General features: G+C 44.7%; 1 protein-coding gene across 2 annotated transcripts in view; it reads left to right on the top strand.

Moving 5' to 3' along the window:
* Positions 1-25,955, top strand: part of OXSR1 (oxidative stress responsive kinase 1) — a 105,029-nt gene that overhangs the window by 54,925 nt on the left and 24,149 nt on the right. For both annotated transcript variants that reach the window (XM_072598988.1, XM_072598989.1), the window contains exons 6-10: positions 10,515-10,624; positions 15,243-15,344; positions 20,572-20,705; positions 22,686-22,734; positions 24,527-24,592. In XM_072598988.1, coding sequence (XP_072455089.1) covers positions 10,515-10,624; positions 15,243-15,344; positions 20,572-20,705; positions 22,686-22,734; positions 24,527-24,592 — 461 coding nt within the window. The remainder of the gene's footprint in view (positions 1-10,514; positions 10,625-15,242; positions 15,345-20,571; positions 20,706-22,685; positions 22,735-24,526; positions 24,593-25,955) is intronic.

Genomic DNA, 25,955 nt, shown 5'->3' with positions numbered 1-25,955 from the left:
ACTTAGGGGACTTGGTGCTTGGAAAGTCTGCTTGTCCTGGGAGGGGGAGAGTTGGGACCCTTGGGGGCAACTGGAGGAGTGAGAGAACATGGACATGGGGGGATGGGGAGGAAATTTCCAGGTAAATGTAGGAAAAAACATCAAGAGAGGGCACAGATTAGTGATGGGCTGCATGATAATCAAGGACCTGGCAGAAGAGGGACCCTACCAGGGGAGTGTCCTCTCAGACCCCTGCAGTAACTGGCATTGTTCTGGAAGTGGGAAACAATGGAAAAGGACTTCATGGGGCAAGGCCTCCCAGCAGTGGCAGAGAGCACCTAAAGGGGAGAACCTAGAATGGACACGTTGGAAGCCTTGAGCGCCAGAAGGAAACATCATTGTAGGGGTCATGAATGAGAAAATGAAGGTCTAGAGTTAGTAGAGAGAGAAGACGGATAGTAAAGGGGAAGAGAGGAATCCTTTCTGGAAAGGGGAGCAAAGAAACAGGAAAATTAAAAACTAATGACCAGGACTGGCTGGAGAGGGGCAGGAGAGGAAAGAGGATTGTTAAATGAGAGGAGGACATCAGGAGTGGGGGAGGAGAGCCACTGAGAACTTTCAAAAAAGATTATAGTTAAATAACTGTAGAACATAATACTGTGTTTATAGCAGTTTATAGCAGAAAAAGTAACTTGAAACCTCTGCATAGACCACATTGAAGCTTCTTGGATCGGAAGGGATATGGTTTAATGGGAGAAAAATCTTTGTTATCCAATTTCTCTGATAAGAGTTTGGTATGCCAGATAGTTAGACAGTTAATACATAGATAACACATATGTACACATGTGTTCACTAACAGCCATTCCCCAATAAATGATCAAAAGAAGAATTGCAGTGTATTTGCAACCACATAAAAAAATGTTCCACGTTATTAATATGAGATGCAATTCAAAATAACCCTGAAGTTTCACCTCACACTCTGCACATTACCAAAAATGGCAGTAGTGGAAAGACAGGCACACTGGTACATTGTTGGTAGAATTATGAAATGGTACAACCATTTTGCAAAACAATTTGGAATTAGGCAAAGTGCCTAAAATGACCGTCTCCTTTGAACCACAAATTCCACTACTGGGCTTATAACCCAAGGAAGCCAGTGGTAAGAAAAACCCCACATACTCCATAATATTGATAGTAACTTATTTTTGAGATGTGAGGAATTGAAAACAAAGAAAGAACCCATCAGCTTGGGAATGGCAGCACAAATCATGGTATGTGAATGTAATGGACTGTGTGTGTGTGATGAATAGAGAAGCCTGGAAAGATTTCCAAAATTTGATATAGAGTGAAGTAAGGAGAGCCAAGAAGAGAATGTACCTGGTAATTTCAGCAACATAAAAGGAACACCTCCCCCCTCCTCCAAATCAAAAGGAAAATAGATAGAAGATGGTTCCCCCAACGCAGCCCTCTGTGGAGGTGGGAGGTTCACAGATGTTATATGTTGTCCACAGTTTGGGACTTTTACAGTGTGCTGATCAGTTGTGCTGACTTTTTTTCCTCCCCCCAAAATCCTATTTGTCATGTAGGGTGACTCTCTGGGAAAGAGAAAGAAAGATATGAGGGATACTGTGATGATATAAGAAACAGATAATATCGACGAAAACTTATTTTAAAAGGTTTTTTAAAAATAAAAATATTTGTATATCTGTGACTTCATGTGAAAGAGACAAATTAAAAATTACTAAAAAGTTCTTTGATCCGATGAGCAAACGGATGGACAGAATCTTGCTCCACTGTCTGTTTGATGTGAATGTGAAGATTAATTTTGATTACGTTATTGATAGATTTGTGGAAGTTAAGGCTTGAAAACAGAAGCAATCATGTTAGCATTCCTCATTGATAAACCAAAGTGTTTGTAGAAATTTTTCCACCTTTTTTCAAAAAGTAAATTAATGGATTTAAAAGTTAGTTACCTTTTTTGTGCAGATATTTTTTAAAATTTAGTAGTATTTTATATGTGTATGTATATACATGTGGGCAAACATACATGTATGTGTGTGAAATTCAGTAAGACAGTTCTGGCTATTATCATTTATTTCATTTGATCATTTTTACTAAAATTAATTTTATGTTGAAAAAAATTATCTACTCCAGATTACCAGCGTGCCACATAGGCCTTGGCTTCACTTGATAGTGGTTCAGATTTGATCATGTTCAAATCTGTTCCTCATTTTTACTTGCTTCATTGGGTTATGAAGATGTGGGTAGCAAGAGAATTAATCTGGCCTAATTGTTAAGCATTAACAGTCTCCTTTCCTCTCCCTTGATTACCACACTCCTCCCCCAACCCCAACAAACAAAACCACTGTTATAATTTGTACTGGAATAGCAAGAGGCCGAAAGGCCTGCTGGATAGAGGAGTCTGACAGGCCTTGGCTCCCATCCTTTCTCAGATACGTCCTGGCCCGATGAACTAGAGGCCCTTCCCTTAATCTTCCATCATCCCCAGAAAATTTGCGAAGACTGTAAGTTACAGAGAAGTCTCTCTGCATTGGTGAGACACACTTCCATATCGGGAATTCCCCACACCAGGAAATCACAGGTGTGGGTCAGATGGTGTACATGTGTGCATTATGTGTATGTACACATACACAGTGCACACAGACACACGTGTATATACATACACACATGTGTATATACATACACACATGCACATGACTAACCATCAGTTTATCTATTCATGTACCTGACCTCCAGTCCCTTCCTTATGCTTCCTTAGTCCCACTTAGTTCCATCTCACATCACCTGTCACCTAGACGAGTACAGTGACCTCCTGATTGGTCTTGCTGCCCTGAGTCTCTCTCTACTCCTATCTCCATGAAATCGTCAACATGGTTTTTCTTTATTTTTTTTTTTAATTTTTTTAATTTTTTATTTTTATTTATTTATTTAACTTTTAACATTCATTTTCACAAAATTTTGGGTTCTAAATTTTCTCCCCTTATGTCCCCTCCCCCCACCCCAAAACACCGAGCGTTCTAATTGCCCCTGTCTGCCAATCTGCCCTCTCTTCTATCATCCCTCTCTGCCCTTGTCTCCATCCTATACCCCTTTACCTGTATTTCTTTTTTCCTAGTGGCAAGAACAGTACTCGACAGTTGTTCCTAAAACTTTGCGTTCCAACTTCTCTTCCTCCCTCCCTCCCCACCCCTTCCCTTTGGAAGGCAAGCAGTTCAATAGAGGCCAAATCTGTGTAGTTTTGCAAATGACTTCCATAATAGTCATGTTGTATAAGACTAACTATATTTCCCTCCATCCTATCCTGCCCCCCATTACTTCCATTCTCTCTTTTGATCCTGTCCCTCCCCATGAGTGTCGTCCTCAAATTGCTCCCTCTTCCCCATGCCCTCTCTTCATCATCCCCCCCACCCTGCTTATCCCCTTCTCCCCCACTTTCCTGTATTGTAAGATAGATTTTCATGCCAAAATGAGTGTGCATTTTATTCCTTCCTTTAGTGGAATGTGATGAGAGTAAACTTCATGTTTTTCTCTCACCTCCCCTCTTTTTCCCCAAACTAAAAAAGTCTTTTGGTTGCCTCTTTTATGAGAGATAATTTGCCCCATTCCATTTCTCCCTTTCTCCTCCCAATATATTTCTCTCTCACTGCTTGATTTCATTTTTTTAAGATATGATCCCATCCTCTTCAATTCACTCTGTGCACTGTCTCTATGTGCGTGTGCATGTGTGTGTGTGTGTAATCCCACCCAGTACCCAGATACTGAATAGTTTCAAGAGTTACAAATATTGTCTTTCCATGTAGGAATGTAAACAGTTCAACTTTTGTAAGTCCCTTATGACTTCTCTTTGCTATTTACATTTTCATGCTTCTCTTCATTCTTGTGTTTGAAAGTCAAATTTTCTTTTCAGCTCTTGTCTTTTCATCAAGAATGCTTGAAAGTCCTCTACTTCATTGAAAGACCAATTTTTCCCCTGAAGTATTATATTCAGTTTTGCTGGGTAGGTGATTCTTGGTTTTAGTCCTAGTTCCTTTGACTTCTGGAATATCCTATTCCACTCCCTTTGATCCCTTAATGTAGAAGCTGCTAGATCTTGTGTTATCCTGATTGTATTTCCACAGTACTTGAATTGTTTCTTTCTAGCTGCTTGCAATGTTTTCTCCTTGACCTGGGAACTCTGGAATTTGGCCACAATGTTCCTAGGAGTTTCTCTTTTTGGATCTCTTTCAGGTGGTGATCTGTGGATTCCTTGAATACTTATTTTCCCCTCTGGTTCTAGAATCTCAGGGCAGTTTTCCTTGATAATTTCATGAAAGATGATGTCTAGGCTCTTTTTTTGATCATGGCTTTCAGGTAGGCCCATAATTTTTAAATTGTCTCTCCTGGATCCATTTTCCAGGTCATTTGTTTTTCCAATGAGATATTTCACATTATCTTCCATTTTTTCATTCTTTTGGTTTTGTTTTGTGATTTCTTGGTTTCTCATAAAGTCATTAGCCTCCATCTGTTCCATTCTAATTTTGAAAGAACTATTTTCTTCAGTGAGCTTTTGAATCTCCTTTTCCATTTGGCTAATTCTGCTTTTGAAAGCATTCTTTTCCTCATTGGCTTTTTGAACCTCTTTTGCCAATTGAGTTAGCCTATTTTTCAAGGTGTTATTTTCTTCAGCATTTTTTTGGGTCTCCTTTAGCAGGGTGCTGACCTGCTGTTCATGCTTCGCTTGCATGTCTCTCATTGCTCTTCCCAGCTTTTCCTCCACCTCTCTAACTTGATTTTCAAAATCCTTTTTGAGCTCTTCCATGGTCTGAGCCCATTGGGTGGGCTGGGATACAGAAGCCTTGACTTCTGTGTCTTTCCCTGATGGTAAGCATTGTTCTTCCTCATCAGAAAGGAAGGGAGGAAATGCCTGTTCACCAAGAAAGTAACCTTCTACAGTCTTATTTTTTTTCCCTTTTCTAGGCATTTTCCCAGCCAGTGACTTGACTTCTTAGTGTCCTCTCCACCCCCACTTCGCCTCCAGGTCTGCCCAGCCAGTGCTTGGGGTCTGAGATTCAAATGCTGCTTCCCAGCCTCAGGGCTTTGGCGGGGGCAGGGCTGCTATTCAGTGTGAGATTAAATTCAGGTGCTCAGGTTGGGGCAGGGCTGCCTCTCGGGCTCAGTTCCCTCAGGGGGTTTATGCAGAGACCTTCAACAATGGATCCAGGCTCCTGCCTGCTTGGGGAGCCCCGGTCTGCTCCCACCTCCGCTGCCGCTTCCCGAGGGGGCCTGAGCTATGGGGGCACCCCACTCCCTTCTCGACCCGCCAAAGAGACCCTCTCACCGACCCTTGTCACCTGTGGGTGGGGGACCTACGCGGCTGCTGGAGATTCTGTCCCTGAAGCCTGCTCGGATCCTCTCCTTTCCACGCTGCGCCGCTGAGGCAGGGTTGGGCTTTGCTCTGGGTCTGGGCACAAGGGACCTTTTGCAAGAGGTTTTCAGGCTCTCTGGAGCAGAAATCTCCTTCGTTCCATTGTTCTGTGGCTTCTGCTGCTCCAGAATTCGCCGGTGGTTCTTTTTTTACAGATATTTTATGGGCAGTGGGTTCAGAGGTAGTGTATGTGCGTCTTTCTACTCCGCCATCTTGGCCCAACATGGTTTTTCTTAAGTGCAGCTCTGACCTTGTCGCTCCTACTCAGAAAACTCTTTGTCCCTTATTGCTTCTAGGGTCCTATATGAACTCTTCTGTTTAGTCTTTACAAGCCTGTACAATTCTTCATCCCTCCATATGTTCTGTGACCTACTCAGACTTTGGCTCTCCTTGTCTCTGTGCCTTCCTATTAGCCATGCTCCATGATTGGGCTCATCCCTTTATCACTAGCAGGTAGCATAGACTCCCTCTCTTCCTAAAAGTTTCCTCTCTTGCACCCCTTCTGCACAAGGCTCTTCCTGCCTTCCCCAGCTGCTAGTGCCCTCCCTTGGCCATCCTTCTCCCCAGTTATCTGGCATTTATGCTCATGTTGGCTCCCCTCAGGGAATGGAAGCTTCTCCAGAATAGGGCTTGGCTTGTTTCCCAGTGTGTGGCACTGAGGTGCACGGTAAATGCTTTCGAATTGATTGGGAACACCTCCTAGCGTTACCGATGGACAAGTCATCTGTTATCGGAGCTGCTGAGCAATGTTGGAGCTCTATGTTGGGGGGTCCCCAAAGTCTTGGTGCAGTTTGGAGGTTAGCTTATAAATATTATCATGTCTACCATATTACTCTATGTTCACGTAGCAAAGGCTGTTTTCCATGTTGTCATTAGTAAGATTGGAATTCTTTTCCCACATATGAGAGCAGGTTTCCCAGAATGCTCTCTGATGTGTCTTTCCCCTCCCTGACCACCACGTTCCTTTGCTTTATATGCATTGTTCTGTCTATGTTCCTTCCTGCTCACTACGTTCATTTCTTTCTGTGACTTCATTAAGTTCTTAGCTTAATAGGTCCTGTTCTCCACACTAGGGATGGGCTTTCAAGACCAGCCGAGATGCCTTAATAATAGAGTCCACATCGTTGTTTTCACGCCTTGCAGTCCCTGAGTTGCTCAGCATTTCTCCTCTTTGGATGGCGCAGTGGGCAGAGAGCTGGGCCTGAAGTAACCCTGACCTGATTGAAATCTGGCTTTAGATATTTAATAAATATATAACCCCAGGCAAGTCACTTCACTACTGGCTGCCTCCGTTTCTCCAACTGTAAAACAGGGATAAGAGTAGCACCTGCCCCAAGGTTCTTGTGAGGACCCAATGAGAGAGTAATTATAAGGCATTTAGACCAAGGCCTCGCGGGTCATAGGTGTTGCCTTCCTTTCCAGTCTCTTCCCGCCAACCACCCAGGAAAGTGCTTGTGTCTCCGTTAACATGGCATATCTTTGTTTTCATTGCTTGCCTGCCTTAATGTCTTGTAAGTAATTTTTTTGGCTAGTCATTTCTAAACATTTTATACCTACTGAAAGTTTACCATTTATCTTTCTAGGTTCATTGTGTAGGTAAAAATAGCAACCCAGAGTAAAAAGTCTTAGGAATAGACTACAACTCTAAGCCTAGTTATTTTTGATAGTCATATGTTAAAACAATTCATAATACCATTAAACTTCTCACTTAGTCATTTTTGTGTAGAAACATGTTACATTTTTTTGTGATTTAGTCAAAAATGTTTGGACATGAATTGTGGCTGAATATCTTCCTTATTTGTACTAATTTTATGAGAATTTTTTCCCTTAAAAAGCTTTGATTTATCCAAACTGTCATGGTGATTTAAAATAATTCAGCTTGTCAGAATTCGTGGTAGAACTGGCTGGTTGTGTTGCTGCCAAGTCTTTCTGGTGAAATTAAAATAATCACTAGGCTGTGAATTCACTTCCCAGTTGAGAAGAAACTACATTTGAGTCATGCACAAAACTGAACTTTTCTTTTCCAACCTTCCTGTCCCACAAGGAAGCTTTGGACTCAGGCCTTCCTGACTCAAGGCTCAGCAGTTTCCCCCTGCCGCAGCACTTTCATCGGCACAGTCAGATGGGAAGCTCTGGGGAGCCTGGCTAGCCATAGGGAATCTCTCTGACATTTAGACTTTGGTAACCCTGAGACATATCTTTGAGCATATACCTTTCAGGTTCCGCCTTATTTGATAGGACCACTCAGGATTGTCAGATCTGTCACAGAATCTTGTGTCTAGTTTCTGAGTCTCTGCTTGGAAGATGAGGAGGGATTTCAAAGCAGGCTTTTGCTCTGTCGAGTCATTCTGTTTTGTTTTTTTTTGTAGTTTAACTTGTTTGGACATAGCCGAATCCTGTGTCCTCTCAATTTCTCAGTCAGCTGTGTGTCTGCTGCTGAAACCTTCTCAGCCAGTCTGGCCCCTCTCCTTTTCAGCAGAAGTATTCTAGGCAAACACAAAGTCTTCTCAGAGATATCCTAGTATCATCCCTATTTCTTCCATTCATTTCTCTCCCTCTTCGCCATTGCGTTTCTCTTATTAGTGAATTGGAGCCATCTGTAATGTGGTTGTTAATCGCTGACAGTCGACAATTCTTCTGTTGAGGCCTCTGTCCTGTCCTCAGAGGGCATTCACTTTCAGCTAAATTATGGTCCCGGTAAGGATTGTTAGAAATGGAAGCAATCTGAAGCTGTTTTTTGGTGACTTGTGCTAATCAGTTCTATACTGACATTATTTTAAGACTCTCCTCCTAACTTTAAAAATATATAGTAAGCTGCATGTTAGTTTTAGTGTCTACATTTTTGGATTTAATTAATTAAACCAAAAGATTCTCTATATTCTTCTTCATGGAATTGAGGGTAAGAGTATTGATATAACAAATTTTGTTGTACAAAGTAGCAACTTTAAAAAGCCATACCTAATAATAATAAAATGTCACTGTGTTGATTTTTCTCTGGACTTTCAGTGTGATTTAGTTAAGCACACATTAGACTCAGGAGACATGGGTTTGATCTCCAACTTGACACTGTGACCCTGGCAAGTCACATAACTGCTCTGTATCTCAGTTTCCTTATCTGTAAATTGGGGCTGATATTATTACCTAGCACAGGGTTGTGGTAAGAAAAACATTCTGTAAACTTCAGAGCAGAGCAGCCTCCCACCGTGTTATCATCAGAATCTCTGGGATTATGCCAACTGCTCTTTTCAATATTCCCAGTTATTTCATTTCACAAAGTCCAATTTTATACCTAATTACATTTTTATTATTATTAAAGCAGGCCTTGCGGAAACCAGACGATGTCGTTATTGTGATAAATGCTATTTCCCAGTTAGATCTAGACAAGGCTACATAGTGCTTAGTGCAGGGCTTGGCACATAGTAGGCACTTAAATGTTTTTTGATTGATTGTTTCATATCATAACTATTTTGAGGGAGATGGTTAGTGGCTGTTTTTGAGGTTATTCTATGGACTCATAATGGAGTCAAAGGAGAGGAAGGAAAGTGCTATAATTGTAATTTGGCAGTGTCTTTAAAATTTTTGTTCTTTGAGTATTGTTTTAGGTTTTGTGCTTTTATTGGCGTAGGGAGCTCCTTCTGAGGAACCCCCGCCCCCCCATTCCTATCAACACTTGCCCACTCACTGGCCCCCCAGGTGCTCATTGGCATGGAAGCTTTGGTTCTGTTTCTGCCCTCCTTGGGCAGCCTGGCACACACTTGATGGGCAGAACAAGCTAAAACCGCAGGGCAAGAAATAGACTTGGCAATTTTTGCCAATTTTAACTTTGTTTGGGGTTGCCTTCTTTCAATTAGTGTGAAACTTGTTTTGAACCTTGTCCTCAAATATAAAATGCAGCAGTGGGAGAAAGGGATCTGCTTCATTGCTCTGTTTCGTCTATCCCATAGTTAATCACCGCAGGGCAAATCTGTTGTTCCTCACTGTTGAGCAGGTCAGAAGGAGCAGGATTGCATCTCCTCAATAAACTTGTTGCTTTCATTTCTGAAGCCAGGGGGGCACTTTCTCCCTGTGTTTGGTGTGAACAGAATATTTGGGGTGACGGGGAAATAGCAGCAGTGACACTGGGTCCTGAGAAGAGGCAGCATCTGCTTTGGGACTGAGTGTAAGTGGAGGGGACGGCTGGACTGAGGTGCTGCTGTGATGGCTGCTCTCGTAACTCTGGAAACCCTTTTTGGCGTTAGAAGCACATTTTTGGTCACGCTTTGATGATGTTGCTATTTTCTTTGGGAGCAAAATCGTTCTTCTCTCTTTTTAAGTTATTGAAGGTTTTATTCGTGTTTTAAGTTTGGTTTGTTCATTTTAAAGAAAGTGCTTGAGCCCCTGCTGGGTGCATGTTGTGGCTTGATGCTACGCGAGACCACAGATCATGAGGCATTGGCTCTGTTTCCCTGGAACTGGCAGAATAGTGGAGGAGAGGGAAGCATTGCAATCACAATACAGCATGAAGTCTCCAACTTGAGTGGTACCAATAGGTGATGTGTTAGGAGGTCAGTGGAGGTGCAGGAAGCGTGGGCCCAAGGGATTTAGAAAGGGCTTCTCTGAGCAAGTGGGCCTGAGTGGGGCCTTTAGGGAGGACTAGAATTTGGTTGGGGAAGCAGAAGCAAAACTGGAAAGGTTGAGCGAAGTGTAGTTGTGAGAGCAGGACTCCTGTTGGGGAGCAGTGGTGGGTGGAGTGAATTTCCAAGGGTCCTGCTGTCAGCCTGGAGAGTTTGGCCTTGATCCCATAGGTCATGGGAAGCTATGGATGGTGCATATTTGGGGGATTGAAGCTGGTGGTAGTGTTTAGGACAGAGCAAAAGGAGCAAGCTCATGAGTTGGGAAACCAGGCAGAAAGTAGAAGGCAGCTCGGTAGCTGAGTGATTGCTAAAGTATTGCAGGATTCATTTCTGGATGTTGTTAAAACTAATACATCTACCATAGATGTTTGACAAATTCTCTTTAAGTTCCATATTTAGAAAGTGTGGCACTCTAATTTGTGGTTTGGGTTTTCTCTCTGTGCCTGAATTATTCAGTGGTCTCTCTTGACATGCTGTGGTTTTTTCTTCTATTTCAGATTTTGGGGTTAGTGCTTTTTTAGCAACCGGTGGTGACATTACCCGAAATAAAGTGAGAAAGACCTTTGTGGGCACTCCTTGCTGGATGGCACCAGAAGTCATGGAACAGGTAAAATACACATTTTGTATTTTGGAAAAAGCAAGCTGCTGTTTCCTTACGTAGCTAAGTCAACATGTACATAATGCATATTTTAAATGGTTTGGTGTCCTAAGATGGCTTCATGGACTTTCTAGCCCTCTGAGGTATCTGAGTGGTGGGGTTTGGGCCACATTCTTACAAATTCATCTGCAACAAGCATTTCTTAAGTGTCTGCTGTGCCTGAGGCACCGTGCTGCTAACACTGGCCACATCATGCACAAAGATAAATCCATAAGGACAGTAGAAGAAGGAGAGCGAAGTGGTATGTCACATGGTCTTAGAAGTCATTGGGATCCAGTGCAAACCTGAACAGGATTCCTTGTGTAGCATCCCCGAGGAGTGTCCTCTAGCCTTTGCTTAAAGACCTTGAGGGAGAAGGAAGCCACCACCCTGCAAAGCAGCTGAGTCCTCTCTGGGGCAGCTCTTCTTATTGGAAGGTTCTTCCTGCTCCCCAGCCTCGATTTGCAGCCTCTCTTCAGCTGTGGTACAGCACTGCTAGCTCCTCAGTCCTGCCTTCTTTTCCAGTAGAGCCTTACAGATCCTTAATGACTGCTCACAGCTCTCCCTGGGCTTCTGCAGGGCAAACATCTCCAGTGTTTTCCTGTGGCAGGGTCTCACAGCCATCCACCATTCTGCTGGGTCTCCTACAGGTTCCCTCCAGCTCGTTAGTGATCTTTCCAAACTGTGGCAGCCAGAGAGGACCAGAGAACTTTAGTTGGGGCCCAACGAGGCCCAAAAGGTAGCGTGGTTGGGGGGAGAAGGGCCACACTTGGGACTTTCCCATCCTCACTCTGCCATTCATCATTTTTTTGGTTAACTTTGTATCTGATTTTCTTCTACAAAGTCTTTATTGCCATCTCTTGATTTTTATGTCATCTTTATTTTCCAGTCTATATATCTCCCTCCTTTCTCCAGTGAGTCACCCGTTATAATAAATAGAAAAGAAACAATACGTAAGCCAAGTCTGCCAGGATGTCCAGTATTGTGCTTCCACAGGTCCTCAACTTAGAAGCAAGGGAGGGGGAGGTATATTCTGATACTTCTTTGAGATGATCAAAAATAAAGAAAACCTTGAGAAGACTTAGATGAACCCATCAGTTAATCAGCATTTATCACACACCTGCTGAGAGCTGGGTTTTCAAAGGAAGACAAAAGGCAGTACCCTTGAGGAGCTTACCCGCCTAGTGGGGGAGACAACAAACCACTCTACACAAACACGTCAGATACATGATAAATAGGAAATCATTGACAGAGGGAAGGAGCTGAATTATGAGGGGTTGGAAAAGGCTTCCTGTGGAAGATGGGATTTTAACTGGGACTTAAAGAAAGGCAGGGAGGCCACTGATCCGAGTGGAGAAAGAAGAGAGTTTCAGGCATTGAGGACAGCCAGAGCCGTGGAAGAGACAGGAGGCCAGGGTCATTGGATCAAAGAGTATGTTGAGGAGGAAGCTGTAAGAAGACTGGAAGGTAGAAAGGGGCTGCCCTGTGAAGGGCTTTGAATGTCAGAGCATTGCGTATTTGTTCCTGGAGGCAACAGGAAGCCACTGGAGTTTATTGAGTAGGGGAATCCCCTTTTTAGTGGCTGAATGGAAGATGGACTGGAGTAGGGAGAAAGTTGAGACAGGCAGACACCCTTCACTCTCCCTCCCCCAGTCCCCTGAAAAACTATCCCAGTAGTCCTGGTAAGGTAATGAGGACCTGCCCCAGGGTGGGGCATTGTCAGAGAAGAGAAGAGGATGTATTCAAGAGATGCTGCAGAGGTGAAATTGACAGGCCTTGGCTTAGATCTGGGGGGGTGAGAGGGAGGAGGCAGTACATTCTAGGCCAAAGGCATAACATTGAGATATGTCTGTCATGTGACTGATGCAGGCCAGCTTGTCTGGGATGCAGAGGGGAGGAGGAGTAATACCCAGGGGGACTGGAAAGAGACTGGGGTCAGGTCCTGAAGGTCCTGGAAAAGCACACTGTGATGCAGGAAATCTGAAATCACTGCAGAAGCAATGGTTCCAGCTTCCAGGCATCTTGATTTATTAAGTTATGCATGCCAATGGCATAATAGATCACCACCAGGCCTCCTCAGCTTGGCACTAAACCCTGAATGGGGGGGAGGAGTGAGACAGATGTTTATGCATTAAAAGAAAACAATTAGCAGGATGGAAACCAGGATATAAGATTAGGTCATCCAGTTTCTAATTGGAGAAAAGATTAGGGACTTTCCAGCTTGGGGGGGAGGAGAGTGAACAGATGCAATTCCTTGAAATCAGAGAAAGAGGCCCAAGTGTGTGTGTCCACTCAGTTACCGTCTCCTTCTTCCTCTGATTGAGATGTATAATTGTGAGAAAACTCAAATCAGTCTTTGGATCTGACGGGGTTTGTGGTCAGCATCACCTGGGTCTTTAATTAAGGGTCTCTAAACAACAGTTAAAGGGGGTCCAGCTTCCCAGTCATGCAGGGTTGAGTTCAAATAATGCAGTAAAGTTTTCTCACAGTTCCCATAATTGAATGAAGTTTTTTGACAAGACAGATGTTGGACTAGACTTAAAACTGACTAGAAAGGGAACTGAGCTGGGTTTGGAATTGAGTCACAAGATGGAGTCAGTATGATTCACTCAATTCCAATAATACCAAGGAGTTTGTTTGATCCTAGAAGCAAAAGGGAGAGACTGGAATTGATTTAATGGGGAAATGAAAAGGTCAGATCTTTGTTTAAGGAAAATCACTTTGGCAGCAAGTATATAAGATGGACTGGAATGGGAAGCCATTTGAAGCAGAGACCAGTGAAGAAATCATTGCAGTGATGTAGGAGAGAGGCATGGAGGGGTCCTTTACGGATAATGTAGGGGAGGAAGAAACAGCAGGATTTGGCAGCTGGTTGGGACAAGGAAGAGGGGTGAATCAAAGATGATGTGAAGGCCTCAGGGCCTAGAACAGTAGTGAGGCCTTTAATAGAAAAGGATGAACCTGTGGCTTCTGAGATTCCTTCCAGCTCTAAAGTCTTTGGATTCCGAATAAACAAGAGAGACGTAATTGCCAAAGAACAAGGCTGCAGAGTTGTTCATAGCTATGGAGGCCTGTCTGTTTGGTAATGACAATTTTGGTACAAGTGGAAGGGGGAAGAACCACTTGGAGAGCATTTCTGCAACCTGCTGCCTCAGCATCACCTGGTGTTGCCAAATAACGAAGACTGATGGATTGAACACATACTAAATGCAGAGTAGATGTCAATCCATGCCTCAGAAGGTGATTGCCTGTGTTCTTTTTTTTTCCAAGTCCTAATGATTCTTTAATTCTTTTTTTAGTATTTTATTTTTCCCCAGTTACATGTAAAAATAATTTTTGACATTCTTTTTAAAACTTTGAGTTTCAAATTCCCTCCCTTGAGAAGGCAAGCAATTCCATATAGATTATACATGTGTAGTCATGCAAAACATATCCATGATAGCCATGGTGTGAAAGAAAACAGACAAATAAACCCCTCAGAAATAAAGTAAAGTCTGCTTCAGTCTGCGTTCAGACTCCATCGGTTCTCTCTCTGGGGATGGAGAGCATTTGTCATCAATCCTTCAGTTGTCATGGATCATTGTATTGCTGGGCATAGCTAAGTCATTACCAGCTGACCATCTTACAGTACTCCTGTTACTTTGCACACATGCACTTCACTTTGCATCAGCTCATGGAAGTCTCTCCAGGCTTTTCTGAGAGCAGCCTGCTCGTCATTTGTTATAGTACTGTAGTATTCCATCATAATCATGTGCTGCAGCTTGTTCAGCTGTTCCCCATTGATGGGCGTCCTCTCAGCTTCTAATCTTTGCTCTCCAGAAAAGAGCTGCTATACATGTTTTTGTCAATATAGGTCCTTTTCTTTTTGATTTTTATCTCTTTTGGGATACAGACCCAGTAGTGGTTAGTGGTATTGCTAGGTCAAAGGGCATCCCCCATGTTCTTTTTCAATGAAAATTACTAGGAAGTATTGTTAACCAGAGTTTGAGTGCATAAGAGCAGGAGATCTTTTTGGCAACAGCTGATCCTGTTTGAAATAGAAGATAGATTTGGGCCCATTTCATTATGATAGCTGACCTACACTATGATTGGCTTGAATTAGGTCCTGCTGATGCGCCTTGACTCTGCCTTTAAGACCACACGTCCTTGTGAGGAACGGATCCCAATAGTGGACTCTCTAAACCAAGGTGGGGGGGTAGAACACAGAAAGAAACAGCTCTCTTATTCTCTCTCTCACTCAGTCTCATTCTCCCGTGATCTCTCGCTGTCCCTCTCCCCCCCATTTCTTCTGTCCTGCTTCTCTCTTTCCTATCCTCCCTCCCACCTTTCTCCTACCCCCAGCTTGTTGAATTTATTTTTATCTTTTTTTGACTAGAAGTAGAGGAAGACTCTTGCTCCCAGTCCATGCCTCTTTTAAGGTATTAGAGGGTGCAGACAATATGCTCAAAAGGAAGCTTACATTGTCTCCAGTTCATTTCTGCCCTGGTTTTACAGTATTCCAATGTAAGGCCTCTGAAAAGACCTTTGACTTGTTTCATCTGGTTCCATCATAATCTTTTGCCAGTGATGTTCCTCTTCTTATTTTTAGGTCCGTGGTTATGACTTCAAGGCCGACATCTGGAGTTTTGGAATCACTGCCATCGAGCTAGCCACAGGGGCTGCTCCCTATCACAAGTATCCGCCCATGAAGGTGAGGCCTCTTTCTTTAAAGTCATAGCTATTCTTAAGAAACAGAGAGAACCCTGGCCCCAAACCTCACGTTCAGCTAGCAGAGAGCTGATTCAAGGACTGGTGTCAGCTGGTCAGGGTCAGATGTTCTGAGTCAGCCTCATGCCAGGAGAAGCACACCCAGTGACTTGTGCTCTTGGCACGTGGAATGGCTCATCTTAAATAATTCACCCGCAATGGAGCTCCTAGATACTGCTCAGTGAAGATCCTTGCTTGCCATGATTCATGGCTCGATTGGAAGGATGGAGTCCCCCTGAACCCTCTCCCATGTTGCACACATGAGGAGTGTGGTATTTGGTTTGGGGCTGGAAGCCACCCTTTGCCTGATTTCTCATGAGTGGCTTTGGGATGGATGGTTGTTTGCCACAAGATCAGGGTGACTCCAAGCCCTCCCACAGTGATGTCATTCTGATGTCATTTGCCCTGCACTTGGTGGAAAAAATCGTCCCTGCCCTTGAGGACCTTACCCAGAAGTGACCACAGGGGATGGTTTGAAGACCAGCGAGCCAATTCACAAGCCCATAGATACAACAATAATGGAACTGTACCTTGGTAAAGATGATCAGGAACATGACATTGGCTGGAGCATCTGTGGGAGAACAGGCACCTAATACATTGTTGTTGCAGCTGTGAGTTGGTCCGACTATTGTCCGGTCTCCTGGAACTCTACTCAAAAGGTCGTTAAACTGTGTCCCTGGCTTGATGGGGTGTTTCTGCTGCCTCAAAGCCACTTCTCAGGCAGAAGCCACATGGACAGAAACATCATGAGCATCTCCATTGCTTGTGGCTGAGAGAGACTGAGCCCATCATTAACATGGCTGTGATGAGATGCCATCTTCCCTCGGTAGCTGGTTGGATTCCGTGGCTACAGTGTTGGGAGTCAGGAAGTCCTAAGTTCAAATCTTTATCATCTATGGAATAGAGGATTACAGAGTAAACCAGTTATATCCCAAACGTTTCAGTGACAAAACAAATCCGTGCCCTTCGAGCATTCTGAGACACGTGGCTAACAGTACATTTTAACTGAGTTTGTAGCAGTAATAACAGGCCTCTCTTGATTTCACTGTTGTCCAGTTTTTCTGAGAATGTAACATCCCTGTTCCTTAAGAGACCTGCTTTGTGTAAACCAGGCTGTGAGACTGAACAGCGCGCTCTTGTCTTGGTAGAATGAAATAAAGAATTCTTTCCACATATTTTACTTTTTAAAAATAACTTTAAACCAGTTGAAACCAAAGCACTGGTTTCCACACTCTGGCTCCCAGACTGTATCATTGGGCTGATACAGTCATGAGGCCTCCCCCTCCTAGGTTTTATCTGCTTAAGTAGGGTAGGCTGGGTGCAAACGCTGCATTGGGGAAAGAGCCAGGAGTCTGAGTGGGTCAGGAGGATGAAGTAATCTAAAGACACATTAAAAACTTAGGGTTCGGTTGGTTTTTTTGGGAGCGAGGGGGTTCCTAGTGAGAACTGTCTCTGGCCGTGCAGACTGTTCTCAGCTTAGAGTCTTCTAAGCAAGGCCCCCTGAGGCAGAGACTGGAGGCTGCAGGCCAGCCTGATTTATAGCCTCAGGCCAGACCTTCCTGCCTTCCATCTCCTGTTGCTCATAGTGCTTGAAGGAAGGCTACTAGAGGCCTGTGGAGTGACTTCCATCTGGGCCAGCGTCAAGCACCTCCTACCTCCTTCTGCCAGCTTGATTTCCCAACCCGGATGTGGAGAGGCTTTGGTGCGAGGAGCAGCAGCTTACTGTCTGACCTCAGGCCTCCCATCTCTGGCTGTATCTGTCCCTTGAGGGAAAAGGAAGAGGAAAGTCAGTGGAGAAAGGGACTCTCATGCTGTGCCAGTCCTCCATTCATCTCCTGCTGCACCCATTCCTGCTTAATCTCCAGCCTTCAGAGGGATGAGGAGTAGTGAAGCAGAGCTCTCTGCCCATCTGCCTTCTATTTTGTGCTCCGCTTGTCCCTTGCCCCATCTTTAGAGGAGTGACTCCTGCTTGATGACCATTCTCACACCCAGTCCTACATTCCAGGGATTCTGAACCCTTGTAGATCATCATCCAGACTTCATCTTCCTCAATTCCTCATTCGCATTCCCCCAACCCTCCCATGCCAAAGATCCAACCAAATACCATCCAGCCCTCTGGGAAGCCTGTTCCATAAGCAACAAACTTCCTTTCATCTTAAATCTTTTCCTCTCCCACTCCCTCTGTCTTCTAGCTGGTATGGAAACCTAGCTCCTCCAGATGACCCAACCTTGCTGGCCACCCTTTCCAGAACTGGCTATACCTTCATTCATTATTCTTGGCTCCTGGTCTCTCTTGCCACACCTATCACTCAATAATAACCTCTCCTTTGAAATTCATGCTATTTACCTCCTGCCATCCATTCAGAATTCTGGTAGCTGTTGTCTGTAGACTTTCAGGTCACTGTTTCCTCAGTGAGTAACATCCCTGGCTCAACATACACATTGAGACTCTTTCAAATGCTGTAACGTCAGTCACCCTACCTCAGCCATGCACAGAGATGGGCATATCTCTGATCTTGCCCTCACCTACACATGCACCACCTCGGTGTTCAAGAATGTAGAGGACAACACTGTCATCCCAGGCCCTCAGGCTCCCAATCTAGGTGTCATCCTGGACTCCTCACTATTGCTCACCTCCCCACGTCCAAGCTGGTGCCAAGGCCTGCCAGTTTCACCTCTGTAGCATCTCTTATATACTTCCCTTCTCTCCTCTGACTCTGCTCCCCCCGACCCCTGTGCAGAACACCCCCATCATCTCACACCTGAACTACAGCTGTAGCTGTTAGTGAATTTGTCTGCCTCCAGCCTCTACCCGTACCAATCCCTCTTCCACTCAGCCACTGAAGTGGTATTCCTGATCATATTGCCTTATCCTCCCACTCAGTAAACACCAGTGACTCCTTGTCTCCTCTAGGTTCAAATAGAAAATGCTCTGTTTGGCATTCAGAACCCTTAATAACCTGCCCCTTCCTACCTTTCCAGTCTTCTTACACCTTACTCTTGGATGTATATGCTTTGATCCAGTTACACTGGCCTCTTGGCTGTTGTGCTAACAAAACCCTTCCTTGGAGGGGGTGGCTAGAAGGGAGGGAAGACTGAGAGAGGTGGTGGTCAAAAGCTAACAAATGCTCTGGGCATCTTATCTGGCAGGCCTTGAATGTTCTCTTACTAGTCACTGACCTTCCTGGCTTCCTCTAAGTCCCAACTAAAATCCCAGCTCCCACAGGAAGCCTAGTGCCTTCCCTCTTTAATCTATGCATAATTTGTTTGTGTATATGTGTTTGCTTGTTGTCTCCCCATTCTGTTGTAAGCTCCTGGAGGGCAGGGACTGTCTTATACCTCTTTTTGTATCCCCAGGACTTAGCACAGGGCCTGGCGCATAGTAGGTGTTTAATGAGTGTTTATTGCTGAATGCATGTGCCAGGTGAGTCAAACCATCACCCACCACCTTGACCACCAACTTCCCTCTGACCCTGATGGAGACAGCCTAGGACTCTGAACCCCACAGCCTGGGGAATAGCACGAGCTCTAAAATCTGCTTCCAGCCCTTTGAGACATCATTGTGAAGAAGGGGCCCATCTTTCTCATCCACACCAGCAACTGCTGCCAACCATGTGCCACCAGCAGACAGCTAAGTGCAGGAGCCCACAAGTGCCAACTCTCCTCTCCCCTCCACCAGCCATTCTGCCGATTTTGGGAAGTCGAACTAATGTCTCTGAGGGAGAGATGGGGAGCAGGGCCAACCAGGTGGAACAGCCCAGGAGCCTGGGGAAGAGCAGTCCTTCCAGCCCAGTGTCCAAAAACGGGTGTGCTTTTATCAGTGGAAATGTCAGTAAAGAAGAGATCTGACCATCAGCTTTGCTACTGCACCCAAAGCATGGAGGGACCTTTCCATCTGACCAGCAACTGAAACCTTTTGACATTCTGGTGCTCATTCTAAACCTTCCCCATCAGAATATGAGCTCCCAGGGAATGGACTGCCTTCCTTTTTCTGTTCACATCCTCAGTGCTTAGAAAAATGTTTTGTTCGCTATTCATTCCTAGAGACTTGTCTGGATGCGCTAAGAGGTTCATTGATGAGCCAGACTTCAGAGACAAAACTTGAACCCATGTCTTTCTGACTCCCAAGATAGGTCTCCATCTAATACTCCATGCTGTCCCCTAGGGGTGGCATTAAGAGAATCTTATTGTCCAGAATAAGGGCCATCCCAGTGCCCTGCCCTCTGCCCTGGTCACAGCACAGCTAGAGGAATGTGCCTAGTTCTGGACATTGCCATTTAGGAATGATGTTGAAAAGCTAGTGCGCATCCATGGAAAGGGGACTGGGGTGGCAAGGAGACCAGAAAGCTGTTTAGGGAAGGTCAGTGAAGGAACTGGAGATGGGGAGACTGGAAAAGAGAAGATTTCAAATATTTGAAAAATTGTCCTGGGAAAGGGGTCTTGGATACATTTTGTTTGGCACCAGAGGACCTGGAACCAGTGGGTATAGAATTTCAGAAAGATAAATCTTGTCCCAACGAGAGGAGCTTCTAAGAGGGCGTTGGCGTTATCTGTAACCAGAGGCTGAACAATAACCTGTAGGATGGACTAGAAATAAGAAACGGCTCATTCTTTATTCTCCTTCCATCTGGGAAAGGTGAGGCCTACAGAGATGTCAGAAGATGTAGTTAGTTAAAGCTTGGCAGCCTTGTTAGCTGGTCAGCCAACATTGGCCTTTCCTGGTAGAATCCCTTCTTTTGAGATCTTGCCCTGCTGGCCCAACAGATGACTGAAACCATACCTTATTTTAACCTGCCTGAGCAGTCACCTTGTCACCTGCTCAGTTTCCCTTCCCTACCTTCGAAGTCCTGCTGTGAGGACTACCTGGACCCCCAGAGCGTCTTCCCAGTCTTTAGCTCCTGCCTCACCAGACTCCGGGAACCAGGCTACCCTTGGAGCTGTAGTTAACCCCCTTTGGGAATTAGAAATTTGCAGAGATGGGGAAGGGGGTGGTTTTGATGGACTGGAAGGAAAACCTAACATCACTTGTATGGGAGAATTTATTCAGAAGAACTTTGGAAAACCAATCCATTTGCAAGTTGGTGACTGCTTATATGGAATATGCTATTTATTAAGTCTTACTAAAAGTTGATTGATCCTCTAGTAGTCTGTAATGGATTCAATTCTTTCAGGTGTTAATGCTGACGTTACAGAATGACCCTCCTTCTTTGGAAACTGGTGTTCAAGATAAAGAGATGCTAAAGAAATATGGAAAATCATTTAGGAAAATGATTTCGTTGTGCCTTCAAAAAGATCCTGAAAAAAGGTAAAATAAGGACCAGGAGGTTTTCTCTTCGTGTGATACTTAAACTTTGGAAGGTTGTTGATGAAGTTAGAGCACATGCACATGCACACACATACATGCACACACACATGCGCACATTTGGGCAGATTCTTTGTGTACCTTACACAGCTTCCCTGTGCCAAAGTCCTTCCTTGGTGTCTCATCATGTCAGGGAGCTGAGCCTGAGTACTCAGAGACTAATGCACTAGAATAGTTTCTGCAGCTGTGAGCCAGGGCTAAGGCAGCTGGCCTCAGGGGATGCCCTTTTTTGCCCCCAGTAATACTCAAAGACTGCTTCCTATGTTATAGGGTGACTGTGATCTGTGTCAGTGGAGGGAGTGTGTGCCCCAAGGACAGCAGAGACTGACCATCTTGTTAAACTAGGAGGAGAATGCCACCTGAGCTGCCCAGTCTCTCTAGAGATACAAGTAGAAGCATAACTTGGTTTTAAACCCAGGCATCAAAAATATTGGACACCATGAGTTCTGTATAATTAATATTCCTGTTTATCAAGTGCTCCATCCCTTCCCTCCCTTCTGATCACTCTAGGGGCTCACTTTGATCTGTGAGTGTCGCCAGGTCTTGAAAACTGTGGCAGGCAGCAGTCGAGATGGTCAGGACAGGGCTGGGCAGGATGTGAGCCCTGGTCTTGAGCAGGCAGCTTGAGCTCCAAAGGGACATTTAGCACATAGGGCTTCTTGATTACATTGTAATAAGAGTGCGAGGCCAGATGATGTGAGCGGCAGCAGTCTTTCCTTTTCGTCCTCCTCGGACTAATGAATGGTGTGATAACCCAGACACGTGCCATTGTGTGTTCACAACATTGTGTGCCTCCTCCATGTGCGCTGCGTTCCTTCAGTTCCATATAATCACAGCATGTTTATTTGGTTTTCAGCAAAGCCCCTCACAGGTGCCTGTGTCTTTAAGTGTTTTTGAGCTAGAGCTCTTTGAGGCTGATTTTTTTTTTTAGACCAAGACACGTGATTTTCTTTTCTGAACCTGTCAGCGCAGTGACTGTGGCTTCCCCTGCACTCACCCCACCCTCACAAAAATAGCTGTAATAGTATAGACTAGTAGTTTCAGTAGCTCGCGTTAATGTCGCGCTTTAAGGTTTGCAAGGCGCTTTCCATGTTAACTCATTTGATTCTCACAACAGCCCTGTGACACAGGTGCTGTTGTCATCATCCTCATTTTATAGATGAGGAAATTGAGGCAGACACAGGTTAAGTGACTTGCCCAGGGTCACATAGCTAGTGAGTAGATGTCTAAGGTTGAATTTGAACTCTTCATCACTTTGATTCAGCACTCTCTCCACTGAGCCACCTTTGATAAACCTAATGGCAAATATTTACCATTGTTTGCAAACATTTTCTTTCTATACTTATCAGTAAGACTGAGGTTCTTTTATATTTTTTATCCTACTGAGTGTTATCCCACATGTCTACCTGGTTCTTAGTGAAGTAAAATTATTTAGTATTTAATGCCCAGAAGGGTAATTAAAAATGACTTTAGGGGTAAAGGGCAGAAGGCACCTAATTGGCCTGGGCTCTCGGTGCCCCCAGAAAGGGAGTATGGTCACATGAGTCAGAGAGGAAAGTGAAGTGTGGCTGTCATTTTTGCTTATTCAACAGAAAAGACCCATTTGTTCTTGCCGGTAATCAGGGTCTGGTGAGAGCAGCCCTTGCCCCTTCCCACACAGGACACAAGCTGAGGTTTCCTCAAGAACTCAATTCGGAGGGAAGGGCAGCATGTGGATTCTGGGTACTGGGAGAGTGACTGAACCTTAGAGGAGAGCACCCTGCTCTGCTCCCTGTTTCCCTTCCTTCATCCTGCTTTCCTCCTGGGGTGGGTGGGGGAGCAGAAAGGCCTCGGCCAAGCTTTGTTGGGACACAAGTGACCCTTTTCTTTTGGCTGCAGAATGGGAATTTACTTAAAAAATTTAACCTTTCATCTTGTTTTTAGACCAACGGCAGCTGAACTGTTAAGACACAAATTTTTCCAGAAAGCAAAGGTAGGAAAAACTGGCTCTTAATTGTGAGTGTGTGTTAGCCCTCATTTAACCGGGTGGGTTTGAGGCTTTTTTCGATTTTTGTGGACGTATTTTGTTTTTACATTGAGAGTGATCCATTCTCAAATGTATCTGTCCCCCCTGCTTTCCCCTGGCAAGCTAGACCTTGGAACAGCAGATTTAAAAATGAGGGAAACCAATCCAGTGGAAAGCAGCAGCGCATTAGGCCTGTGCAGCGCCCCACGCCCTTCACAAGACATTGTCTCGCCTTTTCTTTCCTGGCAGCAAACTTGATATTTATAGAATATTGAGTTTTATTTTTATGTTGAACCTCTCAGAAAGCCTTTTTAGGTGCCTTCCCCGTGCCAGGCCTTGCTGGGCTCACGCAAAGCCCCGAGTGAGACAGTTCTGCATTTGGGGAGTTTGCTTTCTACCGGTAGCACCAACATGTGTCTGTGCCCATTGGGACAGACACGGTATCAGAGGCAAAGAAAGAGCAGAAGAGGAGGTGAGCAGTAGGAAGGGCCTCATTAGTACTCATCTGTAAAATGGGGCAAGGGTAATGGCACCCACCTCACAACAGTCAAATGAGAGAACAGTGTTAGACGCTTTGCAAACCTTTGAGTGCTCTGTAAATGCTGACCCTCTTCCTCCTCCTCCTTCTCCTTCTCCTCCTTCTTGTTCTTCTCCTTCTTCTCCTTCCCATCCTCATCATCATTGTCATCATCAGTATTAAGACTAGGTAGTGGAAATGTGTCTGATGACACTTGCATGGTAGTGTGACTCCTTCCAGCCTGTGTATGAGTGGCAGCTAAGAAGGAAGGGGTAGGGATTTTGCCATAAAGTTAAGGCCTCCAAAGTGCTGAGCAGAAGTAGACTGAGGCTGAGGATCTCAAGGTTTAAAGACAGTGGAAAGCGGAACTAGTTGACTAAAAGGACAAGACTGAAAAGGAAGGAAAGGGAATGCAGAGCAGTGGTCACAGACTGAGAGGAGAGATAGGGCAGCATGCCCAAAAGCTTCAGTGAGGGTGTAGAATAGGGAGTGGAGGGGTGAGGCAGAGGGAAAGAGGGAAGGAATGGGATGTTGTGAGAGTGATGGGGACATTGAGACTCCTAAGCCCAGAACTGGAAGGAATCTCAGAAACCTAGTACATCCCCCTCACTTTTACAGTTGGGTAAACTGAGATCCAGGGAGGTTAGGGTCACAGGGAGGGTGTGTCAGACCAGCTTGCTTCCCCGGAAGCATATCACCCAAAGCATTCTAGGTTTTGATTTTTTTCATCAGTAGGAATGGCTGCATCAGTAAGATTGCCAAGCTTTTGGGCTATTGGCGTATACTTTGTACTTGTCTGTTCTCATGTCCTGTCTTTCCCCTTCCTCCTCCAGCTCCCCCAGGAGAATGTATGTTCCTTGGGGGGCAAGGACTCATTGTCTTTTGTTAGCCCAGCACTAGTGAAGAGCCTTGCATGTAGTCCACTCTACTGTGGGTGCCTGATAATGTTGTTGACATGAAGAGTGAATTTGTGATTCCCTGGACTTCTCTTGGGTGTTGGGATATCCCATCGTAATCATCTCAGCATGACAGATTCTACAGGTGTAGGATGAGCCAATAAATATGAAGTAATGAGGAGGGGAAAACTGAAAGTCCTCTCATACTTTGATAAGTAGATGAACATGTCATACATATGATACTCTAATAATACAAAATGCTTTGATAACAACTTCCTGATTCAGTAACAAGGGATGTTTTTTTTTAAAATAAAAATTATAAAAATCTTCTCTTTTCCCCTTCTAGAATAAAGAATTTCTCCAAGAAAAAATGCTTCAGAGAGCGCCAACCATGACTGAGAGAGCTAAAAAGGTAACCACAACCTTTACTTGCTCTGTACGTCCTCTATCACTTTGTAAATAGCTTGGAATGCCTGTGCAGCATTCTGTTGCACTGACAAGTTACTTTGCATGTTTATTTCGAGCATTCTGTGGATTGAAGTGGTTTCCTCCTTGTGAGCTGAGACCTTTCCACGGCACAGTGAAAAATCTAACTAGAAAGTCTTCTAACCACAACCCAAAACAGTGATTGAGAACAGAGAGTAACTCACAACTTCATCTGGAGCCTGTAGGCTTGGGGGAAGTGACCTCTTCTCTTGGGCTGCTCCACATAGCTTCTTGTGATCACAGGACCTGGAGGAATCTCTCTTTGACAGTGGTCCTCAGGAGAAAGTGTGTGAGCCTGAGCTTTAAGGGCCCAAAGGGGGCAAGGCTTCCATTCCATATACATTGCACTTCCTTTTTGACGTACTTTCAGAACCTTCTGAGACAGCAAGGAACAGAAAATCCTCTTCTTCAGAATTCTTATCTTTGTTCTCAAACTAGGCAGTGCTGTGTAGAGAAGGCGAGCTAAAGTCAGAACCACTCTGAACAGCTTTGTGACATCAGGAAGGCCCCTTGGCCTCTCTGAGCCTCCATCTTCTCTAAGGCTGTTGCTGGGGAGAGAACCTTTAGCATGTTGAAAGACCCTTCTACAGAAGGTAATGGAATTTTTCCCACAAGAAGAAAGCTTGCTTGGTTGCAGCCCCAGCAGGGGGCCAGAAAGCAGAACCCAGGAACTTTGGGGAGTGTCATTGGATGTAAGAGAAGTCAGACAGGCCCAGGAGATTCAGGGCTGGAGCAAAGTGGGAGTGGAATCCAGGCAGAGGATAACCACAGTGGAATAACAAATGGGTTAGAAGGTGGTTGGGGCAAGGAGCTCCCAGTGTCACCATTGACTCGTTCTGTGGTTAGTTGGAAAGGCCGATAGCTCTGATGCTCTTAATGGTCCATCTGAAACGATACAACCCTGCAGAGAGAAGTCCTCATGGCCCAGACTCCAGCAGGATGGCATCTTATTCATTCAGTCTGTGCCATGGAGGCCAGAACAAAAGTATCCAAGAATTCCAGGAGTCCAGGGTGTTCCTTTACAGAAATCCAAGTGTTTGGGAAACTCACTTGGTTATCGAAAGGCAGTCTAATGAGTAGAAATTCTTCTGAGAGATTTTAATTGAGAAGTGGTCTCCAATTCTTTACAAAGGTACTGGGGTGGTTTACCATTGACTTCTCCAGCTTATACAGATGAAGAAACCGAGGCAACCAGAGTGAAGAGATTTGCTCAGGATCACATAACTGAAGTGTCTGAGGCCAGATTTGAAGAGTCTTCCTGACAGCACCACTGCACAGCAGGCACTTAA

Source organism: Notamacropus eugenii, chromosome 3 (genome assembly GCF_028372415.1).
Source record: "Notamacropus eugenii isolate mMacEug1 chromosome 3, mMacEug1.pri_v2, whole genome shotgun sequence".
NCBI classification, from domain to species: Eukaryota; Metazoa; Chordata; class Mammalia; order Diprotodontia; family Macropodidae; genus Notamacropus; species Notamacropus eugenii.
This window is presented reverse-complemented; position numbering and strand designations above follow the sequence as displayed.